General features: G+C 40.3%; 1 protein-coding gene across 1 annotated transcript; it reads right to left on the minus strand.

Annotated features, from left to right (window-relative positions):
- On the minus strand, positions 1–4,228 carry LOC139329044 (bcl-2-like protein 15). Its single transcript, XM_070959167.1, has 4 exons — positions 4,078–4,228; positions 3,364–3,479; positions 2,619–2,840; positions 1–1,207 (listed from the first exon to the last, which is right to left on the minus strand). Exons 1-4 carry the CDS (start codon positions 4,217–4,219, stop codon positions 1,184–1,186), a joined length of 504 nt encoding a protein of 167 aa, XP_070815268.1. The 5' UTR covers positions 4,220–4,228; the 3' UTR covers positions 1–1,183.
- Positions 4,229–19,542: the final 15,314 nt, after the last annotated feature.

A 19,542-nucleotide genomic window follows, 5' to 3' on the forward strand; every position in this document is an offset into this window, starting at 1 on the left:
AAAGTTTCACTTTCTTTTTTATTGAAATTAATAAAAAAATTACCAAAAAGTGCCCTTTTCATTAGGTCTTCTATATGCCGTGAATAACGACAAAGCTGACAACAAAACATTTTAATGATTTCGTGGAGTGTGCTGCTTCAACCCTGCACATGTAAACGAGCATCATTCAAGTCTTTCATGTCTGGGTTTGAATATTTAATTTTAACTCCATCTAAACATTGCATTCACTGTTTACAACTTTGAACAACCACAACCCAAATATATGTAAAGCTGTATGCGATTAAGTCATTCAGCAGACTTTAAAAAACACAAAAGAAAATCAAGCTTTAACAACTTAAAACATATGAAAATACCCGTAGATTTTTGGGAAGTTACAAGTGAAAGAAAACACAATCAAGTACTTGAAGTCCCAGCATGATTCAGCTCCAAAAATGACACATTGGATGCGTACAGGTATGAAAGTGTGAACAAGGTGGGTTTAACGGTTTCACTGTTTGTGCCTCTGTGAATTCTGTACAACAAGACAAGCAAAAGGAGCCCCATTAGCAAAACTAATCAACTTAAATATTATTGTTTAAATTAGTGAGAAATTCAGAAGCCCAATGAAAATACCTGCATAAAATCGGAGCCTTCACCACCGATCGCACAGAAAACTTAGAAGACAATCAAGAATTCTTTCTAACTGTGCAGCGGAGAATAAATTCATTAGTATCATGTTGTGCTTGTCAGTGTCTTGTGATGAAAAAACATTCGATTTATGAGAATGAAAGGGACATATTTCGATTGTCGAGCGTCTACTTCATAATAACCCACTTGCTTGTTTAATAATTCATATTATTTTTCAACCGGTGCAAAGAGTGCAAGTCAGCAGGAAGCGAAACTATTTATCTCAATTGCAGCTGCAATCCATTTTATTTACTCCTATAAAAGGTCTTAACACACATGGTTTGCATCAACCTGTGACTTCCATCACCAGAGCATGGGGTTACTACCAGATTGTTCAATGTGAAAACTCTTTCTAATTCTAATTAAGACGTTTAATGTGCCGTCAGAAGTCTGCCTGTGTGACGAAAGAACCCTGAACGGACAGATTTCAGACTGATACAGTGCTTCCACGAGGTCGGCTGGTGAAATGTTGCTGTTCAGGTGGTTGTTCTTTACAAAGAAGCTGTTTTGGCAAGATTCAGTCTTCAATGTGTACTTTGTCCTGAAAGAAACCAACAAACAGGAATTTAGAGAAGGTCATAAAACACAAGAGTCACTCAGACTGAAACTGGACATGTGGCTTAAAACAGAGCGACAATGTAAGGGTGCAGATGCAGCCGTTTCAAAACATTTGCATGGTTTTTCAGTGTGTGGATAAAACAAATTACAATTTTGTAGATGACTTGTTTTTTAGCTAGTTTTACTGTACATTCAATAGTAATAAGTATAATAAGTATTAATGCAGGATGCATACACAGTAGATACAAATACAAATTCTAATACAGCAGCGTGCATTGGCTCAGTTTTGTTTTTTAAATGACAAGAAAACCCCCCCTAGAAACAATTAATTAAGCATTCAAGCTAAAAAAAAACACACAAAAAATCCCTTGGTGGGGCTGTGTTCAGGTGCTGGTCACATAAATATGATTCAGGAAATCCCGTTTGAGCGATGGATCTGTATCAGAACATCATTTTATCTATGATTGCAACAAGTGAAGTAAACAGTAAAACATGGCGTTCGTCTAACAAAGTATTCCACCAAGAAAGTGTGCTTGAACATGTTAGCTCTGCCAGGTGAGGCTGCATCATGATGCTGCAAAAGCTGACAGACAATCCAGCGTTTTCTTCTGGATCTGAAGCGGACGAAGAAGTTTAATCTAACCAAAATAGATCACGCAGGAAGTTCACAATCTATTTTAGAGTTCACTTACAGAAGTAAAACAATGATAAGCTTGTCAGCTATTTCCTATAAATTAGGGTAGTGAGGTCCAGTGCTGCTTCATTTCATAAGAATTAAATCAGCCGGGTAACATCAGGGAAGTTGTAATGGCTGCTGTACTGTGCCAGTGTGGCGAGGTGGTTTGATAAAATGGAAGAGGAAGCACTTTGCCTACATAATGATTTCTCGTAAAATGAGGGAAGGTAATGAAAAGAAAGTGAAACTCAACTTACATGGCATGTACTGAGACACACCTCCAATAATAAACTTGCTGCATGCTGGATCAAAACCTTCCTCTTCTTCCCTTATATTGTTGGTGAAATATAAGCTTTGATATGTCAACGAATTGGATTCATTTGTATGGCTGAATTTCGAATCGATCATGAATCATATGACAGTACATTGTTATCTATTGTAAGTTGACTGCTTGTATAAACTGTTATATTGCACTAAAACGTCTGGGGTAGCACAATGAGAAAGGTAACTTCCTGGACTGACACCATATAGTTTAGTTTCAGTGTGGGTGCAAAGGGCTGGTGCACTGCTTAAAAACCTTGACCCTAGCAATAATTAACATCTAATCTCATAACATCAAACACACATCAAGTCTCCTTTAGCTTTAATGTTGTAGTCGTCCAGCTGTCCTGACTTATGCAAGCAATCACAACTGAAAGAATAAGAAAAACCTACTTACCCATCCACCTTGCTTGATCACCCATGAGCGAACACGCTGGTTAAGGAATGCATCCATGGCACTCTTGACTCTATCTTTCAGCTCTGGGGATGATTTGACAACATAAAGCCCAAAGGCTGCTGAGGCCCTGATCAGCTGCATCTCTGGACTCACTTCAGCCCTCTGAGAGACCTGAGTCTTACACAGAGCCTCCACGCCATGGCTGAACGCTGCTTCTACGGCCTAGGGTGAGATGAGACAAGGGTCAAGACATCACACAGCAGGAAATTCAATGCAAACACATCACAGCTGACATAAAGGTGGGTCTTCCTTGCTACACCTATTTTCCATTGAACTTCCTTCAACCACCTTTTTGAAAAGGTCAGTGTTGTGACATTTGCACATATAAAAAAACCTGCTGATATCCAAGTATGTCATCATGTTTAGAAGTAAGCGTGACTCTTCTTCTGACCAGAAATGTGGGCTTTTGTATTGCGCATGCATCTTTAGCCCAGCCTTACAAACTGTTGCTAGGCAACACACAGAACGGACTGTAGACCAGCAAGAGGCCGCATGTTCTGAATACGCTGAATAGATGTCCAAAGAATGCTCCTACAACACAAATCATATCAGCATATCCCATCTTCCAAACGCTTCATCAAAACGCTGCATTTGGAATAAGGTGTGTGTGTGTGTGTGTGTGTGTGTGTGTGTGTGTGTGTGTGTGTGTGTGTGTGTGTGTGTGTGTGTGTGTGTGTATGTATACCTCCTGTGCTGCTGCTTTCTTCAGGTCAGCCAGCGCAGCTTTGAATGTGAGGTCGTCATTCAGGGTGTCGGCCACAGTCCTCAGTTTATCAGCTATCACAACTGGGTCAAAGTGATCTGAAATAAACACACACAGGAGCACAGGTATTGTCAAGCGTTAATAAGCATGGACAGCAGGCGGAACGTCTGCAGTCACGGACGTATTTTATGCATTGCGTAATTTACGTACTGAACATACATGCCGATACGGGACTGAAAACAAGCTGTAGGTGCCGAGACAGAAGAGGTAAACAGTGAAGTAAAGGCGCATAGTGCCTGCCTGTAGCCTACACCAGTAATGTCAGATATTTAATTGGTCAATAACAAAAACAATGGACGGGCGCCCTCTTAGAAAAACCGTCAGCTGATGAGTCTACATAGCTATGCTGGTACACCAGCATGGTGTTGCTAATAACGCTGTTGCTATGCTGGTTATACCAGCATCACTAGCAACAACATGCTACAACAGGGCGGAGGGACAAATACCATATCCGCGGGGTGAGACTACCTGCCGTGTACAGTTCATCATGGGTTTCAGTATTTTTAGCTACAGTATCTCATGTATGCTCGGACATAACCTGACTGTAACAGCAGCCGAACGGCATCTTTTCTTTGGTTCTCCGTCGGAAATTGAACGTAACACACAACATTACCGGAGCTGAACAACCGAACTCACCGTCGCTCCCCGCCGGGCCGTCGGTCAGAGAAGCGTCCAGTCTAACTGGAATGCAACGAAGACTAACAATGTGGTCGTCCTCAAACAGACAGTTGATAATTTCCCTCGTCTGCCACTCGACCTGTGCTTCAGGTGGAGCCATTATTGCTGAATGACTGAGATCGGCGCGAGAGCGCAGCCGCAAACCTTACTCTTGAACTTCCGGTTTTATTGACCTGAATGAGCGGTGGGAAGAAATATTACTCTGAACTCTTACTCTTTACTCTTCTACTGCACTACATACTTCACACCTGCAGTTACGTTACATTTCGGATAAGATTTTATATATGAAACATAAGATTGTTTTGTCAAATGTGATTCATTGTAAAAGAAATACAACCCTCAGTATAAAAACTACTAAAATAAGTTACACATTTGCAGCACTGAAATGCTTCTCACATGTTATTGTATCACTAATTTCAATCAAGTGAAGCATAAATCTAAATCAATAAATATATACATATGTTAAACACTCTGAATGGAGCTATTTGCATAAGTGCTTTTACTTTTGGTTCAAGTACTTTTTGCTGTCAACACTAACATTTTTGAGTGCATGACTCAACATCTGACTTCTGACACCAACGCCTGGAACATATTCATCCAAAACTGTCAATGCAACAGTGATTTCCTCAATCGATCATAGATTTTTCATTTAGGATTACTGTAATAGGCCAGCATGTACATTTATGTCCCAGAGCTGAAGAAGGAGGAGGAGGAAAAGAGAACATCTGTCCACTCATCTGTTCGTTTAGTGTAAATGATGGATATATACCTTTGCATTTAAGAGAGGAAAATCAAATCAGTATGTGACTTATAATGTGTTCAGTTAAGCTTGACATGGAGCTTTTTCAGTTCAAATAAGAGGAAGCCACAAAGCCACTCTGTAATGAAAAAATAACTGTGCTTCCGCTGCCTGCAGAACAAAGTCTGAACATTTGGCCTTTTTCCATATTTCAACACCATGAACATCATGGGGAGTTTTATTAAACTGAAGCATACATGCAGGGATGTGTCCAGAATCACAAAACATTGTTCATATATATTGAGTTATACTCATTGATTTTGCTCTATAATATCACATCTATTACAAATTGAAATGTCAATGAAAATACAACTTTTAATGCAAATAAGGCTTAATCTGTGCAACGGGTACATTAAAGAGGCTCAGTAATAATTTCTGCCTCCACCTTTAATAGAAATGAAACGAATGGAATTTCATTTGTAGTGCTCATGGTATATTATAAAGATAATTTACACAATTCAGCAGCAACATCACTTTCCAGGGTTGGCGCCCAATACAGATGAGATGAAAGGATAATCCACATAATAAACTGCCTCCAGTTATCATGGAAATGTGAGAAAAATGCTCTCACTTCCACTGGCTGAAGGCAGAAATCTCAGAGACAGATATCTCTAATCTTTGACAAATAAAAAAAGAACTTGTATTATTGCTGCAGCATTTCATAGTGGAGGTGACTTGCTTATCATTGGCGTACCTCAACCTGAAGCTAGTTATGTCAGCTGATGTCATTATTGTGGCAGTGATAGCATTATCCCCTCTTTTTCAGCTGATATGAGAAAGTCAGTCAGCTTCTCAAAACTGGATTGGAATGGAAAGAGGTATTCAATTCAATTCAATATTCCTTTATTAGTCCCACGAGGGGAAATTCCAATATACAGCAGCATCAATGAAGTGTACAAAGTATTAGAACAAGTGCCATGCAAATTCAAAACAAGTATATATACAAGAGTGGGATAAAAGAATAACGTCATCCTAAGAAATTGTAGATAGTATTTACAGATTGTTATGCACTGATTATGGCACATTATTGCATTATTGCACAGGTTATTGCACAGATTGTATACATATTATTGTACTGATTACTTGGAGCAGTTTCTGCAGGAAGGAATGACCTGCAATACCTCTCCTTCACACAATTTGGATGTAGCATCCTGTCACTGATGGAGCCCCTCACTGATAGTAACTGATAGTAACTGAGGTAGTAACCAAACATAAAAATAATGGAGTATAATGTAGATGAACCATCAGCTGGGTTTATGGGATCAAAAATAAGGCCTGCTAGGTTGAAAAAAACCTTCATTGAAGAAGCCTGATCCACAGGACTAGAATGCAGGAATGATAGTAAGGTGCAAAATAGTTTAAATACTTTCCCCTGATACTCAAATTGAATGTTTTTACAGCCAGAGAGCTCAGAAAGCTTAGTAAAACCAGTGTGATCAGTGCTTTATGGGGCGCAGTGACATAAATTTAAACACACATGCAGATATGTGAAATTCGTTAGTATTCCCAAACCAAATGAATGAATATACAAGAAACTCATGATGAACAACAGCTGACACTGCAAATAATTCTCCTCCCTACTATTTCTTAAATGTATATATGCATGCTTTCACACAGATTGCTGTGCAATCAGTATTTACTTTAGGAACATAAAGCTCTCTAGTTTTTATTTTGGCCATCTAAATAGACATGGATTTATACCTGGGCTACGAGGAACAGCTACAGTAATGAAATATTGAGAGGGACAGAAAACTAGTTTCTGTCTGAGACCTGAGGACTGGTAGCCACAGCAGTGATGAAAAACCATTCTGCCATTCTTAAAATGCAGCTCAAAAAGCAGCTACGTGTTCGTCTGTAAAACTCTACAGAAAATACTCATTCTGTTGGTTAAATGAGTGTTAAGATGCTGAAAGACAGATAGAAGGAGTGCACAGTCAGGCTGACAACAACTGGGATGGAACAAATTGAACCAGACTTCTCTCATATGCTAATGTAATTTTGCTGCTCACAACAGGGGAACTCCAGGCCATGCAGAGCACTGGCACCAACAATTTTCTGAAAGTTGTGCTACAGTTGAAAGTAAACTCAAACTCAGATCTTTATTTACATTATTTCTGAACTTTACTTGCATGTCAAGTAGAAGGACCATGACCTGGATGAATGAGAGTCTTCACAGACATAAACATGACGCGGTTGCTTTAGATATGTTTGGACAACAGTTTGACCCAAATTTGACCACTGATCACCTGAAGAAAACACACACACACACACACACACACACACACACACACACACACACACACACACTGCACACTGGCTGTTGCTTTTTTTCTCCAAAAGATGGCGACATTCACTTACTGATGGTGTTCTTTGTGGCACGCTGCCCCACCCTGGTTCACACACACACTGTGACAGAAAATGAATTGAAGCTGATCACCAAAACAATAATGTTTTTTCCACAGCATCTGATCACTCACATTCATAATTACAACAGGTTTCCATTGGTGATTGTGCATATTTGTGAGAACCTAGTGGGCACACACATCAGGATGATTACAAGCACAGACAAGCAGCAACATCACACAGTATCACAAAATACATACAACAGCAAACTGTGACTCGTCTACAAACTGAACCAACCATGCACATGTGTGCTGGTGCCTTTGTGCAGTGACCTGTATTGTAGGCCAGAGACACAAACTAAATTATTCAGTGCTGGTACTATCTGCTGAATCGAGGGTGACTTGCTGCATCTCTGTCAACACTTATAATCCTTTCTTTTTTAATCTTTTATAAATCTTTTGGTACCACTAGCTTAGGCAAGCCAAACGGCTTGGGAACAGCTTTGCGTCTGAGGGTGCCTCACTTCTCTAGACTTGTATCAGATCATATATTTTCACACTACTTTCTGTTCCTCTCTCTCTCCACAAGGAAGCCATTCACTCATTAGCATGCACCGTATTAACCCGCCTCCACCTGTAGAACTTGGCATCCATCTTGTGACACCGACACCAGCATCCATTCCCAAACCTTTCCCTCCACTCAGAATCAATTTGATTAAAGACAAGCTGGAGGGTTAATGTTACAGACCAATTATGGTGTTTCAATGTCAGTCGTATTAATCCCACATTCTGATATGAATTGAAATGAAATCAAAAATGTCTTGTCAAATATATATTTCTGTAGTTCCACTAAGTCATCTCTTTTGGTTCTTTACACCACATTATACTCATCTTGATAAAAGAATGTCTTGTTTTCAACAATGAAGAAGCACGATTAATCCAACACATTGTGCTCGCAGGATGAAATGGAAATTGGGCTGCGATCATCGCTACTGGAAAGAGTAGAGTCCTGATTAGGAATCGGCACCAGGATAATCAGCAGGGAGGTCACAGCCACATCTGTGCTGTCTGACACACTAAAGACAGTGTGACGGGGCGCGCACACACACACACACACACACACACACACACACACACACACACACACACACACACACACATACAACTTTGTGTTTCCACAAGTCACAGATAAAATAAACATCATCAAAACTCATTTACTTTTCCATAACAGGACAACGAAATCTTAACACATCCTTCATCTGTTGAGAGTAAAATGCAACAAACTCATTAAAAATCTGAGAGGGTAGAGGATGTGAAGCTTCTTGACTGACATTATACATTGAATGCATAATGCTTAAAGGTGATGATTTAATCAATTGCAGCAGAAGCAGTGACAGAGTGACTTTGCCTTCGATACTGTCACAAGCTCACATTTAATGGACAGCAAAATCACACCCAGTACCTCATTAATGCAAAAAAAAAAAAGCAAAGTAAAAGAAAATAAAGTGAACAAAGTAAGTAAAGATAATTGTGAATTCTCTGCTGGATCATCTCCTCTGATAATGCTGTGATTTTAGGCACAGGCATAAGACAAGGCAGCATGACACTTAAAACTAATTAAAAACACTAAGACAGGCAGCCTGTGAGAGAACAGCAGTACAGTAACAAAGACAATCAGAAGAATTAACACAGACTAAAGAACAGTATATATGTATACGGGGAGGGGATAATAATGATATCAATAACTGAAACCCACGTGTAATGTTTTTATTGATTTCTGACTAATAAATAAATACACACAGCGACAGCGAACTTGTCTTTAAGTACTCAGTGGAGCAGAATGTTAAACTGGGTGTGTCTTTGCTGTGGGAAGGACATGTGACGTGACCCCCCACCCCCACCATTAAACGAGGTTGGAGATGTTTGACAGTGGCAGCAGCATCAGTTTGTTTTCTGGCTTCATGGTTGTAAAACCAAAGGGAGTCATTTCTGCATCTTTCGAATTAGCACCAAAAGGAAATTAGAAGCCAGAGAAGAAAAGCTTTCAATTCTTGTCAGCTTAGCTGGGATCCTCTCCTCTGGGCCTGTGTGATGAAACACCTGATCAATAGTTGCAGGTGTTGTTGTTTTTCCGCCAATGCTGCTACAAGTAAAGGTTCCCAGCATGTCGCTCTGTGTTATTCTACCTTATTTCACCATTTTGCTGGTGAATTTTTTTTTACAAAGCACATGGTCCTGGTTTAAATTCTCTTCTACATTTCTCTTCTTAAAATACATTGTGTCCACTTGGTCTTATCTCTACTGTACAGGTGCACATTGGAGTGAAGCCTGCTGATCAAGTTCAGTTAGACTGGAGCTGCTGCTGCTGCCGTCTTGCTGTAACATATATCAAATGCACCTTATGCAATGTGGCTGGCTTTTGAAGCTGGCACTCTGTAGCTCAGTTTTGTCAAGTACTGCTGCTGCTTGCTAGTTCTGCTATTACTCTGGAGGTTTGAATGATTGCAGTTGTGCTGCTCCCAGCTGCTCTTTTGCTTGTGTTTCTTGCTCACACTGCTGCTATCTGCCTATGCGCTGAACTTTGTATTGGTATGGTCGTGGTATTGCATGAACTTACTTGTCTTTTTGATTGGTTATTTGACACATTTATTATGATACCTCATTAGGGCTTGTCGCACTGCAACTTTCTTAGCTCCAGGCTATGGGAGCTGTTAGCCCCAGGCTAAGAGGGCTTTCACCCTTGCACAATCCTAGCATGTTTCAAAGTGTAAAACAGACTTTAGCCTATAAGGCTTTCTGGCCCTGCCCCAGAGCAGGGTTAGCCCTGAGTTTCTGAGGTTCGCAACTCAACACTGGGCTAAAAGGTATCAGGGGCTAAAGTCAGCCAAACAGAGTAGTCACATGTCAACCTAGAACATAAACATTAGTGGCACATTTCAACACACATTTAACCCAGGGCTTGGGTTAGGAGGGTTTTGTGCCTTGCTCGGATGAAAGGGTGTTGGACAGCCAGAGCAGGTGCTTTGGATGTCTAATTGTTGCAAATGGGTTCCCAGTGGAGTTAGTTGAAAGGCCGGTAGAGCGCACAAAGTACCCTTCAGCATCTGTATGAGACACCGTGTGGTGTGACAAACTGGCTGTATTTGATGCTCTGTGAATGAGAACAGGTTGGACAAGACAGCAGCACAACATCTCTCTCATAGACTGTATAAAACAATGGAGGCAGTTTCTGTAACATTGCTCATAGATTTCATAGATTCACATGGGTGGAGCTGAGATGGGCCAAATGAAGCCTGGTTGCTGAAACCTAGTGGCTAGCTGTCAATCAAAGCAACCATGCCCATAATTATGTGTCATATTAAGCCTTGCTATAATTTAAATGGTGAGTTGTATATAAAAAAAATCACCCCTATACTGTTGTCATGAACAGGGAGCTTAGCTATCGAGATCAAAAGTGTTTTTTGTTCCAGCCTGTAAACATGTTTATATCTGCTGTAAAGTTGGGAATTTTAATATGGGGGTCTTTGGGGATTGACTTGCTTTTTTGAGGAAATGCAGTTTTTGGCACTTCAGCGTTGGCTTCATTTTTCAGCCCTGGAGGTTGCCAGGCTGGGTTTTTTTGCCAAAACATGTATTGTAGTGAAGTGGTGTTGTTGTGGATTGTATTATACTGAGAGCTGTTTCTAATGTTTTTCCCTCTCCATTTACAATCATGAATACTTTCCAGCGGGCTGCAGCACCACCACTAACGATGGCCTTAACAATCAACAGAATTAACATCACTATGACGATGTCAACAAAAATTCTAATAATAATTCCAAAATGTGTATTTTGTGACAGATGTGCTGGATCGCATTAAAATGCAAAGCAGTGACCAAGGAGTGTATTAAAGGAAGAAAAAGCTTATTAAAAAAACAAACAAACAAAGAAATACATACATAAATATATGCATATTTCAGTTACATATATTAATAATAATAATTCATAATGATAACACCATGAAGTGTTTATGAATAGAGAGCTTACTTATACTGCACTGCTCTCTTGAACCCAGCATTATTCAAAGATATCAGGGATAAACCCATAATCGCCACTGACAACTTTCCCTGCTGACATCTAAACAGACAGCAGACAGGACAGACCAGCCAAGGTCTGATGAATGCAGTATGCTGCAAGAGTCCATCACGCATTGGTATTTTATTCTAACTCGCATCAATCTGTCATAAAGAGTCCAGTAGGTAACATGGAATACTAACACAGGCAGAGCTGGTGCAGTTCAGCAAATTAATTAAAGGCAACAAATAAAGAGTTACAGGAGGGAGAGGTGAAGATCAACACCAGAGATAACAGGATAACCAGGGTAAAAAAAAAAACAAAGCAAAAGTCCAAAAACACAGGAAACCCTGACTGGAGGGAGGACTGATGAGGCATAGGTGAAATCAAATGAGGGACAGGTGACACAAAATCAACAATTACAAAGACGGAAAAACAGAGGAAATGAAGCAGAACATGCCACATGAGGTAAACCTTCAACATAAAACAGGAAAAAACAAAACCAAACAAACCAAATCACGACACTATCAGACAGAACCATTGGTTAACAGCTTCATTAGCTGCCAAGGTGGCAGAGGATGAATTACCTTTGTGGTATAATCAGTAAATCTGTGGGAAAGCACCTCTTATATAATCAATAAGAAAAATATGATCTATTTGTTTTCTGGACAAAATTATCCTGCGGGATCCACTGTTTTTGCACACTGTGTTTCTCTCCTTCATTTTCTTCTCATACAGTTTTACTGTTTGTAGATGAAACTTTTTGCCTCCAGATTCTCCTGCGAGTCACATTTTTCAGTCCCTCCTCCCCTCCGTCCTCCTGACTCCACAATTCGACATCAAAATTAATCCATAAATTCGCTACAATGTGGGAAAATTGTCTCAGAAATTAACAATTTTCTGGGGGATGAACCCCAGACACCCTGCTTAAATTTCTTCTCCTGATTTATGATGTCTGGAGGATGGCAAGTACGCTGATCAACCATTCTTACTGGGCAGGAATATTAACATGGCTGCTCATCTACAAAGACTTTAGAGTTATGAATTTAGCTGCTCAACTTTTTAATCAAAGTTCCTGAGGGTTGTGGAGTGATGACCCCGACCCCTGTGGTGGGTAATGTCACAGCAGGACTCGATACCATATCGCATGGAAAAGTTAGCAGCAGGGTGTGTGTGTGAAAAGGGGAAGTTATCCCAGGGTTAAGTCTTAGCCCGGGGCAAAGGATAGCCCTGGGTTCAGAATATGCAGTGTGAAGTTATAGTGCTGCCCTGCTGTTAACCTAATGGTGAGATATAAATATTTGAGTATTGTGAGCTATGAGCTGAATTGATTTCCCCTCAGGTTGTTGCTTTTGTTTTGGGGAAATTTTCTATTAGCTTACTGCTAACTGAGGTAGACGTTAAGACTGAATATGGGCTTTGTGTTCTGCGCACAGCCCATTTACAACTCATATCCATGTAATAGCAGTTGAATAAATGTAGCAACAACATTAACATAAACATCAAAACTATTCTTCAGGATTAGCCACTTTGCGGCTAATGTCTGGCCCACATGTGGCAGATCCCAGAAAAAACCTGGTGTGTGTATAGTCATGTCTAATGTCACTCTCTGATCTCTGTTGAGCTGTGCTGAGCTTATTGTTTTCTTATGGTGAGTGATGGAGTCGCAGTCAAGACACCACATATGAACTCTCTTTACATACTGTGTGTGTATTGGCTCAATTGAACTAATATTAACGCATAGAGTTAGCTAAATATCACTTTTCCTAAATCATTTAGCTCTCAGTAACCATGTTTTTATCATACTATTGATACAATAAGTCAGACCAGACTTGTCAAAGCCAATGCTCGTCTGACTTTGAGGGATATTCTCTGACAATGTTCACAACCTGAAATATTTCCCGCATCAATATTTATGAATGAGCATGATATACAGAACCAATATTCACCTCAACAAGACTTTCCTCTTTGTTTTAGATTCCAGTCCAGTGGTGAGGGTGCGCTTCATGAATTATTGAGCACAGATTGGAGCATGATTGGCAGGGAGGTTACATCTACATGATAATTTATCCTTGATGGTAAAGATGGTGGCTCATTTTTTAATTGTATATTTTGGTCTGTTCATTCTCTGGAGGAAACAGACGTCGACTTTCCACTACATGAATTAATTCACAAGGATCATAGAGCTAGTCCTTGTTCCTACTTGCTTTCTGCTGCTCTTACTCATCATCCTATTCTAATGTTTGATTAGCAGCCATCCATCCATCCATTGTCTATACCCAACCATCCCGTTTCGGGGTTGCAGGGGGGCTGGAGCCTATCCCAGCTGTCGACAGGCGAGAGGCGGGGTACACCCTGAACTGGTCACCAGTCGATTGCAGGGCAACATATACAAACAAACAACCAGTCATGCTCACACTCACACTAAGAGCAATTTTAGAGTCATCAATTAACCTAATGAGCATGTTTTTGGTCTGTGGGAGGAAGCCCGGAGAGAACCCACACATGCACGGGAAGAACAAGCAAACTTCACACAGAAAGGCCCTGCTCGACCCGGGGATCGAACCGGCGACCGTCTTGCTGTGAGGCACGCGCACTACCTGCTGCTCCACTGTGCCGCCTGTTTGATTAACATGTTCATGAAAATGTTGCCTTTTTTTTTTTGACCAAGACTAAACATCCTTTTTGGCCTCAGTGTTACAGCTGAACACCTGCAGATACTGTGACCTCCCTGTGTCACCTCGCATGTATTATGAGGTTTATGATATCCAGTCCCGAATGAGGTTAGTAGCCTGAATTGGAGGGAGTTTGAGGTTCAGGGGACGAAAGCTGCTGCCCTTTATGTCTGGGTGCGAGTGCCCTTTTCAAATGGCACATCAAAACATTTTTCCTCATTTGTTGTCTGTGTCTGTCATCAAGCTGAAATAGAGGAAATGTTGAAACAATGCTAATTTGGCCAATTTTGCTTTTTGTTTTACATGATCTTCAGAGGGTGGTTGTAAATCTTTCTCATTGTGAGCTCAGTTCCTCTCAACAAGTCGCATAAGAAGAATATTTAACCAAATCTGAGTCACATTTCGCAACATAAACTTTCTCTTGTATCTTCTGCAGCCGTTAGTAAACGGAGACGCATTCAGACAAAGGTCACCACTTAATTCAGAAACCAGCTGATCCTTTGCTCAAGAAAGTTGAACATATAAGCCAACTTTTTTTTTTCAGTGTTCCCTGTCAAGTGTGATATCCAAAACTTCCCCCAACTATCACTCCAGTACCAAATGGGATCTGCCTGGAGGTTCTCTAAATGTAGGTCATGCACATCCTTAGCAGGTGTCTAAATCACCTTAGCTGGCTTCTCTTCTTGTGAGAGGAGCAGCTGCATGAACCTCCTGAACTCCCCGCTTCATATTGCACAGAGTGAAACCAGTTGCCCTGCAGAAGAGCCTCATCTTGAATGATTGTATCTGCAGTTTCTTCCACTACCCAGAGGCTGTAGCCATAAGGACTAAACTTGTAAGTTTACAGCAGCAGTAGTCAGGAGGTCGAGAGCAGTGAGGTCTTGTGGTTGCATTGAACTACCTCAGGACTGCTGGTTCCCACTTCTCCTGGTCCTCATTCAAAAAGACTTGCCCTTTTAGGGTTTAATTGTTCCAAAAATGGCATCAGAAGCTTGGGACCGTGTGGTTCATTTGACTCCTCTCTTGCTGTAATGAGCAAGATGATTACAATAATTAGTTGATGTGGCTTAGTGCAGGGAACACTTTCTTTCCTGTTTGCCTTTCCAGAAGAGACAGGAAAGACTGAGACAGACAGGGAAGACTCATTGTACTCATGTCAGAAAAATAAAGGACTCTTTACCCTGGTTAGCAGCAGTGGTGAATGTAACCTAAAGTACATTTACGTAAGTACTATTCTTTATCTGACAGCTACAGCACTTTATGATTTTTACATAAAAACATACAAAGAGCTCATAAAATGTGATGCTTTGTTATAAATTAAACGACCCAACAGTATATTCAAGTACAGCTATATGATTAGTCAATTGATCACTTAGCCTATTGACAGAAATTTAATTTACAGCTGTTTCAAAAATCGTTGAAGGCGTTTTCATGACAATTTATGGTTCGACTTCACAAATGTGAAGATTTGCTGTGTTTTTTTTTTTTTTGGATTAATTTAATGAAATTTAATAATTGGAAAGTAATCTTAATAATTTTCAGGTTTGGACTGTAAGGCCCGTGAAGGTGTCACTTTGGACTCTGGATTAAGATTAAGATTAAGATTAAGATTAAGATTAAGATTAAGATTAAGATTAAGATTAAGATCCTTCCTTTATTAATCACCCACACAACACAACATGCATATGCTATTCGGTGCACACAACATTACATGCACATGCCATGCTTTGGTGAAATTGCTTCCTCCACATTTAACCCATCCTGGTCAGTCCTTCCCCCGTGACAGACCAGGAGCGGTGGGCTGCCAGCCGACGGCGGAGCCTGGGGACTGAGTTCCTTCTTGTCACTGTTGGTCAGGTGGTGGTCTTCTTGCATGTTTTTAGTGTTTTTTTTTTTTTTTTTTTTTTTTAGGGAGGATACCCCAGGTGAACACGGGGAGAACATGCAAACTCCACACAGAAAGGCCCCCTTTTTCCTCAAGCAGCAGCCACCAAAGGCATGGTGGAGGACACACCCCCGGTGCCCACAGCGGGATTGATATTATAAACTGACAACAGTATAGACAATCTGACAGATGACAGAGAGAGTGTCTGTCGTCTGTACGAGACCATCCATCTGTCCATCCATTTACTGAAGCTTTTGGGGCTGAATCTCACTGAGGACCCCCAGAGGGCAAATGTGGGAAAAGAGAGCCAAACACAAGGTAGACACACAAGAGAGAAACAGAGGCAGAAGCTGTAGTTGAAGCAAATGTTGTTCAAGAAAGGAATGATTTATGACAAAGGTCCAGAGTGGATCTGTATGCATACGGAGTCAAAAACTGCTCTGAGACAGACCGAGGCAGCAAACAAGTCGCTTTTCACAGAAACTTTGAGCAATAATCAGACTGTTAGATGGATACATTTTTCATCCCCAAGACTGTTGCTTTACTCACAGTGTTGGCTATAGTTGTATGTTAACTTGTGACAAACTTTCTTTTTTTAATCTCTCTGGTGAGACAAATTACAGGCGACAGTCGAAACTTATCTACTCGCTTGTTATAGGATGAATCACGTTGACTTAGAAAACATGATCAGAGGGATTTCAACATCGCCAGAAATACTAATTCAACTTCAGAGGGAGGGTGACCCGCTTGTGGTAGAGGCACTTTGTCCAGTCTTGACACCGGCCCCTGTAGCCCACCTACCACATACAGAAGTCAGTCCTCCGAATCAAAGAACATTAAATGTTGTAAACAAGTGTCTTTTCTTAGAAGGAACCAATGTATTCTCAGTCTAAAATTTGTAATGAACACCATGAACATTACCTGTCACAATGATGCATGACGCTGGTGTCATGATGTTGTGGTTGACAAATGGCTAAGCAGTAAAAGCAAAGACGTTAAAAACATAACTGTGTACTATGAGTGTATTTTAGAGGCACCAGAATCTGTAAAGCTAGTCAGGAACCATATTTAATACATTATTACTGGACAGGTAAACAAAAAACAGGGCCTTTGACACCACTTTGACTCAGACAGATGGGTAGTAGTGATTCATTCGCTCAGGTAAATTTTTCACTCGCTCACTGGCTGAGGCATTTGTAGGGTGGTGTTTCTGAGGGAGGTTTTGGCTGCTGAATGCGGTTAGGGTTCAGTTAAGGTGCTCAGGGTTTAATTCAGCTGAGCATCTGTTGATGTTAGCCACTCATTTGATGACTCCAGTTACTGCCAAGTCATATAACTGCTTGGCAGTAGTCAGATAATTGTTAACATCCCAGCTGCTTCTGCCGTCTTCATCTCATTACAGGGAGACTGTAGACACAACAGTACCTGAGTACGACCGCAGAACTGCTGTAGAAAGGTTAAAGGCCAGCCTGCGGTCCTGTGCCAAAGTGCTGTTTGATACCCACCATACATGGACAACACAGGAAGGCCAAGAGACAATCTGGATGAACAAAAATAGACGTGGCAAAGTGTTTGAGGTGTTCACTTCTGTTAAACACTTCAGGGGCCAGAGTAGAGGACATGGGGAAATACCTCATAGAGGAATCTGACAATGGACAATTTGAGATATGAGATTCTCAGTTAATGTTGTAAATTTTTTATCCTTTTCTCTCTTGCTTTTTGATATCTGAGACCTGAGTCGTTTAACATTGGGTTGCAACTGATATGAGACTTGCTAGCGGTAGACTAAATTTGGTACACCTTATTTTTCTATTTCATCCAAATACTGGAGGTCCTGTTTGAAAACTATTAAGGTTATAAACTTAAATTATTGATCTGAGAAGTGAAGTCTAAGTGGGAGAACGTGAAGTGATCAGTTATAGAGAAGACGTAGCAATACAAAAATAAGTAATCTTGAAACAGAAAATGTGGATAAATGTAAAAAGCGTTTACCTTAAATTTGACATTTTCAGGAACAAGCTTATTTTCCCTCTTGTAGAGAGTCAGATATCTCTCCAGCAGCAGCTGGTTAGCTTAGTGTAGCATAAAGACTGGAAACAGAGGGCCGGGCCAGCATTCAGCCATGCCATGCCATCTTTATGCGAAGCTAAGCTAACCAGCAGCGAGACAGAGAATAAGCTTATTTCCCAAAATGTTGAATGCTGGATCAAACTGTGGTTTTAGTTTCAATTCATAACAGTGCAAGAATAACAAACTGAAGACCACTGTCTGCTTTGCAGATACAGTGCATTTAATATGAACTTTAAGCTTGACATACAATTTGGTGGTATTATATTCCCCAAAAAGTGTGTTTTGGTTCAGTAAACTGGTTGCATTTTATTTTTGTTTTTTCTTTCTGAAACTTTGACAGTCGTTGCCTTTTTTTAACTAAAGGTTGTTATTTGAGAAGTATGCATACAAAATGTATTGTGAAAGCAAGTGCATGAACTTTTTGACATGCAGGAGCAATGCAGCAAAGGGCTCTTACACAACAAAGAGATATTTAAGGAGGATGCCAGTAGAGAAAAGGCCACCTTCTTTATCTAACCATTATTTGGACAACCTTTCGTGCTCATTAGTTTCAGTCTGTCTGAATAATTCTCTCACCCTCTGAAATATATGGTAACTTCTCAAGTGCTAAAAAAGCCCATCCTTTGGAAATACTCTTTTCCCATACCTTGTTATTTCTTCTTGGCTGAGAAAATATTCTCCAGAAATCTGTTCAAGTGAATCCCTGTCAGACAGTAAATGCCAGTTGAAATGTGGGCAGGGGCGCACAGATACCATGCTTTTTGGAAATAACATGAATAGATGTTTGATGAGAAGACATGGATTAGATGACTGCATGTATATGCTGTTTATGTTATAATACGGCATTTTTCAGTGGAGCCTATGCACCACCTGCTATGTTGACAGCAGCTGTACTCTGCTGCTGAGAGAGGCTATTGTCAGCTGAAGTGAATGTATTTTCTTACATTCAGTTTGGGGTTTGATCAGGTTTTATGACAGCTGTCACCCATGCCACCACAGACTGCTGAGTCAAGACATGTACATATAGGACATGATGCAAACAGAATAATTTAATAAGGGCAAACTTGTGTAAGATGTAAAAAAAAACCTGAAGACATTTCTAAGTTTCCTCCTAGCTTGAGGAGGAAAGTTAAAAGTCCAGAGCTCTCCTTTATTTTGTACTTAGTTTACATTGCAACTCACAAACCCAAGTGGTAGTTAGGGGAAGAATGATTGTAAACGATGCAATTAAGTGTTCTATATTTGCACTTTCTAAAGGGTGCCTTTGTTTTTTTCCTTGAAAGAAACTCCAATTAGCACCTTTTATAAACAGCATTTTGATTTAGATTTAATGGAGCATATGAATGTGTGTGTGTGTGTGTGTGTGTGTGTGTGTGTGTGTGTGTGTGTGTGTGTGTGTGTGTGTGTGTGTGTGTGTGTGTGTGTCTGCCTTTTTCTTCACTCCAACACATTATTTAATAGATGTTATATTAGCCATATTTGAAAATGGATACTGAGGACATTGAAGCATGGCTTGTGTTGAACGGAAATGGTCCTAACTGTGCACAGATGGGTGACCAAATTAAAGGAAAAAACAACATTAAGTGTTTTAGCAAAGTG

This window comes from Chaetodon trifascialis, chromosome 3 (assembly GCF_039877785.1).
Source record: "Chaetodon trifascialis isolate fChaTrf1 chromosome 3, fChaTrf1.hap1, whole genome shotgun sequence".
Lineage (NCBI taxonomy): Eukaryota > Metazoa > Chordata > Actinopteri > Chaetodontiformes > Chaetodontidae > Chaetodon > Chaetodon trifascialis.